Here is a 13,130-nt window from a genome sequence, read left to right as displayed (position 1 = left end):
AACACGTCGGTTTCCGTGTACAACTTTTGATCTCGCACTTTACGAAAGAGAGAGAAAAAACAGAGAGGTGATTGGAATCTCTTTCGTTCACTCACTCGCATTCGTCTCACTCCCCGTTTTTTCCCCAAATGATTCCAATTCGTCCCTTCTATGTTGCACCATGCATGAGTAGTGCCCCATGTTACTAGTTGGCACTTGACATGGTAGACTCATTCTGCCTCACCAAATGTGAACCACTACCCTTTTGTGACCAAACCATGAAAAGAAAATTTTGATACTAGCAAGATTTTACGTGGATCATGTATTATTTTTCGTATGGTCACCGAGTCGCATTCGTGTTTCGTATGGTATCATAGAGGAGTCCAAGACTTTACAATGGAACAAACTAATATATAATAACCAACTTAATAGACCTAAAAGCAAGAGCAACTACCTCCATCAGTAGTGTTTATTCCATTAGCAAACAGCAACATTAGGTGTTGAGGGAAAAGGGTTGAACTATCGATTATCTTTGAGGTTTGAGGTAAATAAAATCAACTATCAACCAACTAAAGAGAGAATTGACGAGAGCAATTAAAGGGTATTTTCCTAAGAAAATCTATGCTAACTAGTCGGCTCACGAACTAACAAGTCAAGTTTGAAACTTGTCATACTTAGCAAACCTTATTTCAAGTTTTGAGTTTGAGTAAAACTCAAGTAAAAAATGAACTGAGTCGAACTTTTTTCGAGCTAAGCTTGAACAGTTTGACGTAGTACCACCCCTACATACAAATATATAAATAAGAGAATGAAGCAGAAGAAGATCAAGTCTAAATTAGTGATGATGTGAATCATATGCCCACTCCCTTGTCTCTTTTTGCTGATGAAAGAGTTGAAACTTTGGAAAGTGCAGGCAGGAGATGAGAGTTGTTTCCTTAAGAAAACAAGCTTGTTGAGGCTCCTTCATGTCTTTCTTAGTTTAGAAGCAAAATAGTAGGTTAGTGGTAGGAACCAGCTTTATGAAGAATCTAAATGATAAGAGGGTAAATTTTTTTTGTTCTTCCAACAACTTCTTCATGATGCCTTCTGTGTTTTACAAGCAAACAGTAATTTGCAGAAAAGAAAGCACTTTCCAATAAAGTTGTAGGGTACCCTTTGGCTGTTGGGATAGTAAGACCCATAAAAAAATATATTCATAAAGCCAATATGTGATCTTGTTTTCTGTGCCCTCCACAAAATAGGGCCCCCCATCCCCGGAGTACTCACTCTGAGAGGGGAGGCCTATACAGTACCTTTTATGTAGCTTTTCCACTCATTGGAGCATGGAGTGTCACCCCCCTTTTGCTCTCAATTCTCTCTTTCCACAACAAGGATGTGCAATGTATATATCCCACACGAATATGTACACGCAGAGGGCGGAATTTGGATCAAATGTGGGGGACCCACTTTTGATTAACTGGCTGATGGTGGACCCTTTCCACAATCTCACTTAATGACCTACGTGGGCGAATGTCATTGGGTCTATGAAGAGGGGCCCACCCTAATGAAACCTTGTCGTGTCTTCGGTGTAAAAGATCACGATTGAACTTTGATCAATCATTTGTGGGGACCACCACCCTGGCACATACAAGTTGCAGAAACACGATACAACGCTTGGTCTAATGCCATGCACGTATCCTTTTTCTTTCTCGTTTAACCATCCCCGGGCCCCACACTTTTTCTCACGAATCTCGTAGGGTATAACTCCGAGATGATCACGGCCGTCCGAATAACTCTTTCTGTAACTATTTATTATCTTCATTTTCAGGTCTCAGAGAATCCGAAAAGGAAAAATATAAAAAGAAAAAGAAAAAGAATTTATTTTTTGGACGGCGAAGAATAGAAAAGGAAGAGGGAATTTTTATCCGAAAAGTACAAATTCTGGCATCGTGGAAGTTGAAGTCGGAACCGAATTTCAAGAGATTTGATTCCTCCGTCCAAATTCGTCATTTTGCGTAAGGGTATTACGGTCACCTCACTCGCTCACACGATGATTACGCCTCAGACCGATTTCCTACCAAACGGACTCCCGTGTCCGGACACAACAACCCCGCACGATCCGGGAATTTGAACGACCGGCTACACCCGGTCGCCCCCGGCTCGTGCCGGTACCTCTGACGGCCTGCAGGCACCCACGTGTTTTCTTATCATTGGCCAACGGATCGACCTCATCTTCCTAAACGGCGCCGTGACTCGTCCCGTTTTCCGTTAACGGAATCGAGATCCAGGAATTCCAACGGGGAAAAAAATGAGGTTAAACCTGAACCGTTGGATCTTCATCATTTCTTTCTCGTCGCCTTTTATCCCCTCTAAAAAGCCCCCCTCCTTTTTCGTCTTCACTCCTTCACCTTCAGCTAGCGAGGGGAGAAATCCAGAGGAGTGAGGAAGAGAAGCCCAACAGTGAGAAAGAGAGATTTCTAGTGAGAGAAAGAATACAGAGGGAGGGAGAGGAGGAGGTAGATGGGGAAATACATGCGGAAATGCAAAGGTATGGGAGATATTGCAGTGATGGAGGTAGGGCCGTTGACGCGGGCTCGGACGTTGGCGCTCGCGGCGGCGAGCGGGAAGCGGAGGAAGGTCGCAGGTGCCGTTGAATTGCCGCTGCGCGGTCGAAGGGTGGCCCCGGAGAAGCCGGTGTCCTGTCGAAAGTCGCCGAGCTCCATGAGACTGGCAGCGGATCGATGCCCTAGCGCCGACCGGATCGTGACCTCTCGATGCTCCAGCAACGGATCGTGCGACCAGACGCTGGAGAGGTTGAGATCCGAGGATCATGAGGTGAAACCTTATTACTTTTTAAATTGAAATTGAAATTCAAACTGAAACCAAAACTTGAAACTCTTAAATTCAATCTTAAGCTATCATTTATTGGACGATCTCCGTCTTGTTTATATAACACCAACGCACTCTCTCCCTTTCTCTGGAATTTCAGTTTAATGAGTTCGTTTTTTACGGTTTTTGCAGGCCGGGGAGGGCTTCGAGGTCACGATTGATTTGGATTCTGGAGAAAGGTTTTCTTACTTTCTCTCTTCGAACATTTATTTTTTATCAGTTTTTTGCGAATATTTCCTTCATTAATTGAAATTAAAGCAAGGTCAAATATCAAATACGTTTCTGAGTCTTCTCCATGCTATTTATCTTTGTCTTCCTTGTTTTTATCTTGGCCTTGTAGAAGAGAGACAACACCGTCGAGCAACCTCCGAGCCGACTACGACGATCTGGATTCGACTACAGCTCCGTCCGACTCGAACTCCGGCCGGAAACCAACGGCTGCAAAGATGCCGCTGGAGGCGGAGATCGAGGATTTCTTCGCGGCAGCGGAAAGGCACGAACACAAGCGATTTGTAGAAAAGTAAGAGGCAAACAGAACAAAAACAGTTTTAACTTCTCCGGCGCCTTTTCACAGACTGTCGTCCTAACATGTGCTGCTTGTCTATTTTGTAGGTATAATTTTGATGTGAAGAAGGATGTGCCGTTGGAAGGGCGATACGAGTGGGTGAGGCTAACATGAAAAAACGGGAAGAAGGAAAGGAGGTTTCGGGAAATTATTGTCGTTACTATTATTTTTCTCTGCCATTTTCTGTACAGTCTCTCCGTAGGAAGCTAGCTCTGTCTGTTGTATGATATACGGATAAGCTTTCTTTTCTGCAAATCTCTTGCTTGGGAGGAACGTTTGAATAAAATTCTAGCCCTAATTTGTTGATTTTCGGTATCTGCGTCCGTTTTTTCTTCTACATTCCAGTCAGTTTTTCTTTTGAATTTTACCCTTTTTCTCTTCTATTTTCACTCTTCAATTTGTTGCCAGAGGAAATGGCTAACATCATAATACAGATAAAAAGCATTAAACAAGAGCAAGGTAACCCTGAAAATGCCGATTTTTCTTCGCCGTTCTCTCACTTACTCATCAGCAACTGGTAACGAGATGTTTCATTTCTCCCATCAAGCAGAACGTAAGACAGTTTCTTCCTTTATCAACCAGAAAGCTCAAAAGATCAGAAGCTCGTGGGTGTCATTTACACCGAGAATTTCAGTGTATGTGGCAATCAAAAGGCAGTCGAAATCAACTTGACCTCATCACTAGCTCATGCGATGTAAACTGATCAGGACCCAAGAGACGTCGTTTTGTGGCCCATGGGACCACCTTATTCGTTCACAATCAAGATCAATCACTATCGAGGGTAGCTGGGTTTCCTGGTCCCACATCCTTGTACTTATATCGTTGGGACCCATTGATTATTTTCTTTTCTCTTTTGCAGAATTCAGCCGCATATACACCATTAGAAACTAAGCGGATGGTGGTCCAGCTTCTAGAAGTGACTCCATACAGGCGGGTCCCACATGCACGGAGCGTAGGAAAAGAAGAGGAAATTGAAAAACGAGAAGTGCACGTGGTTGAGGGGGGTGTCTGGCTTTCTTAATTGGCTTCGGATCTGGTGCGCGCCTCATGTTATGAAATCAAAGCTCGGTTTGAGCTTCCTTTTCCTGATTTGTTTACGAGGGAATGTTGCATGTATTGAAAATCTGCCATTGACATTGCTTTCACAGTTTTTTACTCCGTTCCCTTATTCCAAGCTCAATTAGCCACTAAATGACCTGATTTGGCCTTCTGATCTCTGATTCCCAGACGGATTATGATGATTTCCATGAATTAGCGTGTGTGTGCGCCTCCGGTGGGTTTGCCGATCCCGATTCAGATTTTTTGGAAAAATGGGAGAGAAATGAGAAGGGAATTAATAAGTGAAAGTGAGTTTTTTTTTTTTGTTCTCTATTTTCTCTTGTTGGTTCTATTCAGGGCTTTTGGGAAAGAGAAGAAAAAGAAAAAGAAACAAGGGTTTCTTTCGGGCGATTTGACCTGCGTAGGTGGGGATGATGTGCATGGGCGCGGATTACGAAAGATCTTCTTGGGTTGAATTTTTTATGTGTAGAAGTTGGAAGCCTTGGGGGTGGGGAAGATGGGTGGGACCCTTGGGGAATTCGTTCAGTTAGGTTTGGTACTTTTGGGGTAGCGGAGGAAATAACTTTCTTGAAAGTTAAGAAATGTGGGTATTTGGTGGAATTCATCAGAATCCTATGCAGCTTTGACTTGTTACAATAAAATGGTCAGTTCCTCGTTATATTCCTTTATTAATGTTTTTTTTTATTTGCCAGCAGATAATCACTTGAAGAAAAAAATAAGAGAAAAAATCTCTATGAAAACCTGAGAGAAATTTTTAATCGTCAAAATTTTAAAATATTATTAATTTTATTTTCTTTTTCATTTCTCACTTATATCCAAACAAAAACTATATTTTTCTTCCTTCCATTTTCTCTCTCATTTCCCACGGGCATCCAAACAAGAGAAAAAAAAACCTCTTTTTTTTTTTCTTTTTTTTTTCTCTCCTTTTTCTGTGTTACAAACACAGCCTAAAGGCAAATGTGGATTTTCCCATTTAAATTAAAACCTACATAGTAAATTTATTTGAATCGGAATACTAGAATTAGTATGTTAAACTAGAATAGTAGGGTCTACCAACAAGTTTCTTCATCCATCTTTAGACATAAGATAAGTATCATTTCAATCGTTCTTTTCCTCTAAGGCATGTAACATTTCACTTGTCACTTGTGGCATTTCATACCTCAATGTCATTTATACTTTGTGCATGTACGTATGTGTGTGTATGTGGGAACCACAAAAATTAAGTGTAAAATATTGTTTACTTTGTGTTACAAAAAAGGCAATTTAATTTTTGCTAGGTTAATTTCTATCTGTAGCAATTCAATTGATGTTGGGCAACAATAATCAATCTTGTACATACTCAATCTTATTAATCAATTTTGACTTCAACCAAAAGAAACTCTGGCTTGATATATACTTAGTCAAGCTATGGTTCATTAAATTCCATTAAGTGAGGTCAAGCCTTCAAGACCAAATGAGCTCATGAATTTCAAGTTCATTGATACCAACCAAATTTGACCCTCCTTAGGGGAGTAAAGTTACAGGACAAATCTATATGGCTTTATCTATATTGCAACTCAAATCACTCAGAGTCAAGTTGAAACCTTGTTTGATCCTTACTTTTCTAAAAAGTTGTCACCCTTGACCCCCTAAACTATTCAAATCATAACTTGACTCCTTTTGTCTTAGATCTCTTGTATGTATCATCTAGACAACATCACTTTAAGCCAATATAATTTTTAAGATCATTGAAGATTATTAAAGGGTGTGTTAATTAAAAAAACATTAAAGAGAAAATAAGGAAAATTTGATCAATTCCCTAAGTAATTTTTTTTTCATTATACAACAATACAAAAGCAAAATATATCCTCATTAATATGACTAAAGATTGTCTTAATTAATAGCCTTCCTTGAGTTCTACTTTTGTTAGTTCTAATATTATTAGGTTACTTTTTTCAAATCCTTATTCATGACATTGCTCATTGCTCATGCCAATTTTAGACTGTTAGGCCCCATTGCTCCTTATTATTAGGTTACTTAGGGACATTGAAATTCCTTTCAAAATCAAGCCTCTTTATTTTTAGATAGAAGAGACAAGAAAACTTCATTTTTCAAAAACCTTACTGCTTTGATATTCTCCATATAGGTTGCATCACTACTATTCTAAAATTTTAGAGAGAAATTAAATTTTTATTTATGCTACAAAGTTGAAAACCTCTAGCTAAATATGATAATTGCCCCAAATCCAAATTCAACCAGTATGGGTATTCCTTGAAAATCCTCGTCACCATTAAATTATAGAATGAAACAAAGAAATTATGTCTATCCTCGTGAAATTTAAGTCAAACACAGAGAAAATTTAAGTCCATCCTGAAATTACATAACCCAATGTGGATATTCAAACACCACCCTCAAATTTAAGTCCATCTTCATGAAGCAAAACCTAGAATATTTAGGTCTTAGGATTCCTAGGCACCCAGAGCTTACTCGTTTCCACTATGACGAAGAGAAACTCCGCTAAGTTAAAGAAAAGAAGAAATGAAATATCCATTAACCAAAAACCATTTTCAAAAGATGAAAATCACCAGAAATTATCCACAAAACCTAACTACAAGCGTTCTCTTCGAACAAACACACGTGCATAATTCAAAAATGAACCACAAAGCATAATTCAACGAAATGAGTTTTGTATAATTAATATAAATCATAAATTAAAAGATTTCTAAAAAGAAAAGTGAGGAGATAGTAGTACCAAAAACAATACACAATGGTATTAACAAATAGAGGGTCCTTGGAGATCAAGAACCAAATGAACCAATTCGCAATTTGGAAGAAGCAACAACTAGTAATAATAACAAGGAGCTCCCTTCTTTTGTTGAGGACTATCTCAAACACATTCCATTGAGAAAGAGTTGTCACATATCTTCGACAATGAGTAGAATGAAGCAAAAAAAATCGCACAAGATCATGAATTAAACAAAATGAAGCAACAAACCAAAAAGGAGTGAGGAAATTGGAGGAGAGAGAGGGAAGGAACGAAATGAGAGGGGATGATGAAGATCACAAAAGAGGGGGGAAACCGGTGGAGATGAGAGGGAGAGGGAGAGGGAGAGGGAGAGGAGACGAAGGAGAGGGAGAGAGTATTACCTGATCGAGGACCAAAGAGAGCACTGAGAAGTGGAGGGAGCATCATGGAGAAATCCGGAGAGGAAGCGGCTTTGCAAATATGAATTAGGTGTCGAACAAATTGGAGCTTGATGTTTTTCGAGGTAGGAGATTTCATGGGTCTAATGACTGGAAAACATTACCTGGAAAATCAAATGATTTTCTTGATAAGGTTATCAGGTAGATATGCGTTTCCTAAAAAAATGGGGCACTAATGAATCCAGGAAACACATTTCTACTTGGAAAGGCTTTTCTTGGATAATTGAATGATTTTCTAGGTAATGTTTTTCTAGTAGATATGAGTTACCTAGAAAAGTGGGGCACTAATGTACAAAGGAAACACATTTTTACCTAGAAAAGTTTTCTTACTTTTCCTGGAAATGGCACTAAAAGGACCTTAGATTTCTACCAATTCCTTCAAATATTTATAACAAAAATCATTGTTATCATACTATTTTACTAAGGGTTTGTTGTGCTAATAAAAAAATCATTAAAAAATACAAAAGAAAATTTCTAGTTTTACAAATTTTTGGTGTTTATTTATGCCAGTTTTAGGGGATATAAAAAATTGCACACCAATTCTTCTTATTTAAAAATAAAAATAAAAAGCTAAAAAACAATGAGTTTCCTGTTGGTCGAATAGGAAACAATAGAAAAAAAATAAACGAAAAAGACATAAACACATGAAACCCAATGAAAGAGATTTTCTTTCAATAAAATCATTTTTAGTCATTCTTGTTCTTATGATGGCACAACGGGTCCCTCAAATATCAATCTTATCAGTTGACATTGCTATGCTATTGCCGTATTACTGATTCCCTCAACTGGCTTTGGCTTCACATCTGGCTCTGGTTGATGCACCCAGTCACACCTAATTATTTAAAGTTCAGGCCAGACTAATCGCCCTTGTTGTGAAAAAACGCATACTGGGTTGGATGCGCCAAGAGAAGAAAGGAAAGCGACAAATGAAGTCTGACAAAACTCAGCTTCCTTGGATCTTATAAGACAGACTGAACTGATGCAGAAAGGGTGTCTTTTGAACAGATCATGTCTGGCTCGCTCTGCGAATTCCACAGAAAGTTACAGAGCATAGAACTATCCACTGCACGCCAGGAAAGATATATTGAGTAAGTTCTCTTGGCCACCTTGAAGCTTGTGTTTTCTTGGAAACTGCTGCAAGAGAAACACTGCTGGGAGGACAGTGGCAGCTTTCCATGTTTTTATAGATGCAAATAGAGTTACGGAGACTTGGTTATTTCTAGTGTTTTGAGGTTATTTCCATGTTCAAAAATCTTTTCTGATTTTTATTATTTGTTCTCTACAACCATAAAAAAAAATGTTCAATTTAATGCAAAAAGAACAAGAGTACAGTGGCAATTGTTCTTCTGTGAATAGCTAGAGCGATTTTGTGAAAATAGAAATGACTTTTGAAAGGGACTGAAAACATCAGTGCTGTTATCTTTATTACTGTTCTGTTATGAAGTTCATGTACGAAAGCACAAGGGTGGCCGGTACAAAGATCAGAGAGAGAAACAAGGGGAGGGAACCCTAAAGCAAGTTACACTTGGGGAAGGAGTTAACCAGGGTGTACAACATTATGTCCCATAACCCAACATTCAAAGAGGAAGAGGCAGTTGAGAAGGTTTCAGCCCCACATGCCCACCATTTAATACCTGTTTGACATTCATTTATTGTGCTTGTCCATTGTTTCTTCCTGCTACATGTATGTTAAAATTACTCAGTTAAAAGATCTTTCTTTGGGTTGATTCCCGTGTCCCTGGTATGTTTTCATTTATTGTGCTTGCCCATTGTTTCTTCCTGCTACATGTTTGTTAAAATTACTCAGTTAAAAGCTCTTTCTTTGGGTTGATTCCCCTGTGTCCCTGGTATGTTTTCATTTATTGTGCTTGTCCATTGTTTCTTCCTGCTACATGTTTGTCAAAATTACTCAGTTAAAAGCTCTTTCTTTGGGTTGATTCCCCAGCGTCCCCTGTATGTTTTCATTTATTGTGCTTGTCCATTGTTTCTTCCTGCTACATGTTTGTTAAAATTACTCAGTTAAAAGCTCTTTCTTTGGGTTGATTCCCCAGTGTCCCCTGTATGTTTTCATTTATTGTGCTTGTCCATTGTTTCTTCCTGCTACATGTTTGTTAAAACTACTCAGTTAAAAGCTCTTTCTTTGGGTTGATTCTCCAGTGTCCCTGGTATGTTTTCATTTTATTGTGCTTGTCCATTGTTTCTTCCTGCTACATGTTTGTTAAAATTACTATGTTAAGAGCTCTTTCTTTGGGTTTAATTCCTCAGCTCCCTGGTATGTTTCTTGCTGCGAGAATCAGTAGGGTAAGTCTTCAAGTAACTCCATGATCAGTCCAAGTTTGGGACCACTCACCTTTGAACCGTCTGATCCAACCTCTGTTACAGTGTTACTGCACTTGTAACTCAAAGTGAAATGACCAACTTGAGGAATTTTTTCTGGTGCACAGGGTTACCTGAGACGGTGATGGATTGGCGGTATGAGTCACGGTGGTGCCAACTTGGGCAAAGAGGGGAACATTGGACAGGACTTCTTGATGGTGAGTTCTTAATTGTATGGTGAAATGGGTTAACTGTGATAAAACTTGGTAGCCAATGAAGGGACTGAATTGATGGAAAATGGAACAAGGTGGCCATGTGAGTTTCTTTGATTCCCTGTCACTGTCTGGAGCATAGAGGGTGTTAGTTGGTGGAAGGAAAGCAGGATTGTGCATTCAATTAATGGATCTCGTGGTTTGAAACTGTGACAGTTTCAATTCTCTCTGTGGGATGAGTATCTGAGTCCTGAGTCAAGTTTATGGAGCAATATCAGAGTTTGTACCAACCTGACTAACCAGGCAGATTTCTTTGTACCTCACCTACCCGGCCATTGGTTAGAGGATGGGACCACTCATTTGGATGCATCTATCTCCACAGAAATGGGTTAGTAATGCTTGTTAAAATCAGATCATGGGCATAGTTAATTCAATGTTCTCATAACTCTTTGGAATCCACAAAAAAGAAAAGAAACGGAGAGAGTTATTTTTTGTTGTTTGAGAGCAAGGAATCATAGAGAGAAAAGAAAATCAGAGAGAAATGGCTTGTTTGGAACCCACACAAAGAAAGAAAAAAAAATGGGAGAGAGATATTTTTCTATCTCTCTTAGTTAATAAACGTTCTTCCAAAATTTTGATGGAATTTTGGGAGAAAATAAAAGAAATAGATATTTGAGAGAAAATTTTAATAGTCAAAATTTAAAAATATTACTAATTTTCTTTTCATTTTTATTTTCCAAGTATATAAGAAATTTCTTTCTTTTTTCTAAGGGTTTTTTAGGTGTTTTTGGGTGGCCATTTGTGTAGTTAGTCCCTTCGAGTATCATGGGCTTAGTCCCATAGAACACACATTCATGCAGCCCAGACCATTTGGACTTTATGAACTGTTGACATTGGGCCCTAGATTTTGGAGATATAAAAATCTTAAAAATTAAAAAAGAAAAATTGGGCGGGTAACATGCCGGAATGGGGACGTCGTGGTCCCCACTCGACACTGCGACGGCGAACTTCATAGGATTCCATTCCCGTCGCGTCCATAAGATTCAACCTCGATGCGACAGTCACGACTCCCTTTCCCCGATTTTTACTGCGGTTTACACGCGTCCTGCTCGCTTCCTGTAGGCCCCATCTCTAAGAATACGACGGGTGGGCCTACTTCACTTTGTTCCTGCAAATTCCGATCGTGATTTTTAAACGAAGAAATTCTAAGGAAAATTAAATGGAGTTGTTAGTGCCATTAGAATAAATAAAATTTAATAATTAATCTCATACATTATTTCAAATACAAAATTTATCTAATAAAATTTTAATAAAATAAAATTTCAAATACAAAATTGTCTTGAAAAATTGTCTTTACGTTGAAAGTATTATAATATCAATTGTCAAATACTTATTCAAAATTTTTTTATTATAGTTTAGCATGGTCAATACCCGACTTGGGTGTCCAACAAACCTGAGTCTCGATCTTTCATATTGTAATGATCGATTGAAACCAAAAGATTGTTATGATGATGACTTCAATTAATTTCAAACAAATAGCTAGCTGTTTTGTTTAATTGTAACTATCCATTGCACAATATTAACGATAATATATAGGCACTAGGTACATCTGTTGTCCCCTATTTGTGAAATACATGTATCCTATTCTTGGTTGAGGCTAATTTGGAGGTAATGGCATTGGGAAGATGATGGGAAAAAGGTTGAATCTTAGGGGAAATTTTCTCATGGAAGATGTTTACTTAAATATCAGTTGACTGTTTTCTTTTCAAACTTATGGTCCTCTTAAATAATTTATTTAAGTAATTACAATTTTTTATTAAGTTAGAAAAAATGGTTGGGTAATTAATTATTAAATACTTATTAGCTAACTTTTATTAATTCAATTAAATAATTATTTATTACATTAAATGGGTTGTTTGGTTGATTAATATAATTTAATTACATAATTCGACTTCATCGAGTTTTTTATTTATTAATCACAATTAATAAGTAATTATTAAATTAATCAATTAGTAATTACATTAAATTGAAAATTTTAAACTAATCCCAAAATCAGTAAATTAACTAACTAATTAAGTAAGGGTTTATGCACAATATATGTGAATAAATATGTAATATCTTATGGTTTTAGAAAATGTTATGTTGATAAATGTGTAAAGGAAAATATTTTGGTCGATCTTTTATTATCTTATGTCTTTATGTAGATAAAATTTTGACTTTGGTAATGAACATGTCAAAATTATTGAAATCAAGCAATACTTAAGTGATAATTTTGACATGAAAGACCTAGGATTCACAAATACAATTTTAGGTATCATCATTATAACAAATGAAAATGAGATTACTTTTGGGGGGGGGGGGGGGCGGTTAGTTAACAATGAAGTTAAAATGACGTATATTACATAGTTCATTCGATTACGCGGTTAGTGGTGAATGATGCTGGCGCTCATTTGAAAACAGTAGATCATCTACCCAAGCTAAAACAGAGGAATTGGGTTTCAGCCCGGTTTTCCAAATCTTTCGCTTGAAGCCTCACGTGGGACGCGCCTTTGCCTCCCCGGACCAAAAGCGCTCTATTCTCCCTCTCGACGTTCCTCTCCCGAATTTTTTTTCCCTCTCGGCTTCTTCTCCCTTCTCCGTCTCCCGCTCTCTTATCCCTTCTCGGCTTTCCTCTTTCAAAATTTTTTCCCTCTATCTTCTCCCTCTCAGCCTCCATCGCAATATTTATACAAGATTTATACAAATTGGCCTCAAGGTGAGACTACATCCTATCTTCTGCCATTGTAGTAATCCACTATAAAAATGAAATAATTTACAAGAGAAATCACACACACTTACAGGTGTTTTCTCTAACCTTTCTCGAGCTACAACTTTAGCTCCTTCTCGGTGATGATAAAACCCTAATAGTAGTACCCCTTGATACAAGAGTAAAATTTCCAAACTACCCT

The 13,130-nt window shown here is 38.0% G+C and overlaps 1 protein-coding gene across 1 annotated transcript; it reads left to right on the top strand.

Annotated features, from left to right (window-relative positions):
- The first annotated feature begins 2,365 nt into the window (after window positions 1-2,365).
- On the top strand, window positions 2,366-3,727 carry LOC137936613 (cyclin-dependent kinase inhibitor 1-like). The gene is made up of 4 exons (XM_068781398.1): window positions 2,366-2,793; window positions 2,980-3,026; window positions 3,188-3,367; window positions 3,460-3,727. Exons 1-4 carry the CDS (start codon window positions 2,479-2,481, stop codon window positions 3,524-3,526), a joined length of 609 nt encoding a protein of 202 aa, XP_068637499.1. The 5' UTR covers window positions 2,366-2,478; the 3' UTR covers window positions 3,527-3,727.
- The last annotated feature ends 9,403 nt before the right edge of the window (window positions 3,728-13,130 follow it).

Source organism: Aristolochia californica, unplaced genomic scaffold (assembly GCF_029961685.1).
Source record: "Aristolochia californica isolate CCGP_79_NKW_82.1479 unplaced genomic scaffold, dmAriCali1.0.hap1 SCAF_7, whole genome shotgun sequence".
NCBI lineage: Eukaryota > Viridiplantae > Streptophyta > Magnoliopsida > Piperales > Aristolochiaceae > Aristolochia > Aristolochia californica.
Note: the sequence above shows the minus strand (reverse complement) of the source record. Positions and strands in the feature narration are given on the sequence as shown.